The 207-nt window shown below is 60.9% G+C and overlaps 1 protein-coding gene across 1 annotated transcript in view; it reads right to left on the bottom strand.

Moving 5' to 3' along the window:
* LOC119593079 (glycoprotein-N-acetylgalactosamine 3-beta-galactosyltransferase 1-like) overlaps positions 1 to 207 on the bottom strand; it is a gene marked incomplete in the record, with an annotated part of 11987 nt that overhangs the window by 10514 nt on the left and 1266 nt on the right. Inside the window, 1 exon segment of the mRNA XM_037942002.1 lies at positions 61 to 199. Within this exon segment, the coding sequence (XP_037797930.1) occupies positions 61 to 199 (139 nt within the window).

Raw genomic sequence — 207 nt, 5'->3', positions numbered from 1 at the left:
ACAGCTTCCCACACCGTGAAAGACCTCGCCCTCGAGACAGACGAGTCGAGGAGGACTCACGTGTCATCGTCGGCCTTGAGGAACCAGTCGTACTCCTGAAGGTGGTGGTCGTACAGGTACTTGAAGGCTGCCCGGGTCTTCAGCCACAGCTTGTAGAAGCCCTCGGGGACGTGCAGGTCCACGGCGCCGAGTTCCGGGTCTGAAGGA

The sequence above is a fragment of the Penaeus monodon genome, chromosome 31 (assembly GCF_015228065.2).
Source record: "Penaeus monodon isolate SGIC_2016 chromosome 31, NSTDA_Pmon_1, whole genome shotgun sequence".
Classification (NCBI taxonomy): Eukaryota; Metazoa; Arthropoda; class Malacostraca; order Decapoda; family Penaeidae; genus Penaeus; species Penaeus monodon.
Note: the sequence above shows the minus strand (reverse complement) of the source record. Positions and strands in the feature narration are given on the sequence as shown.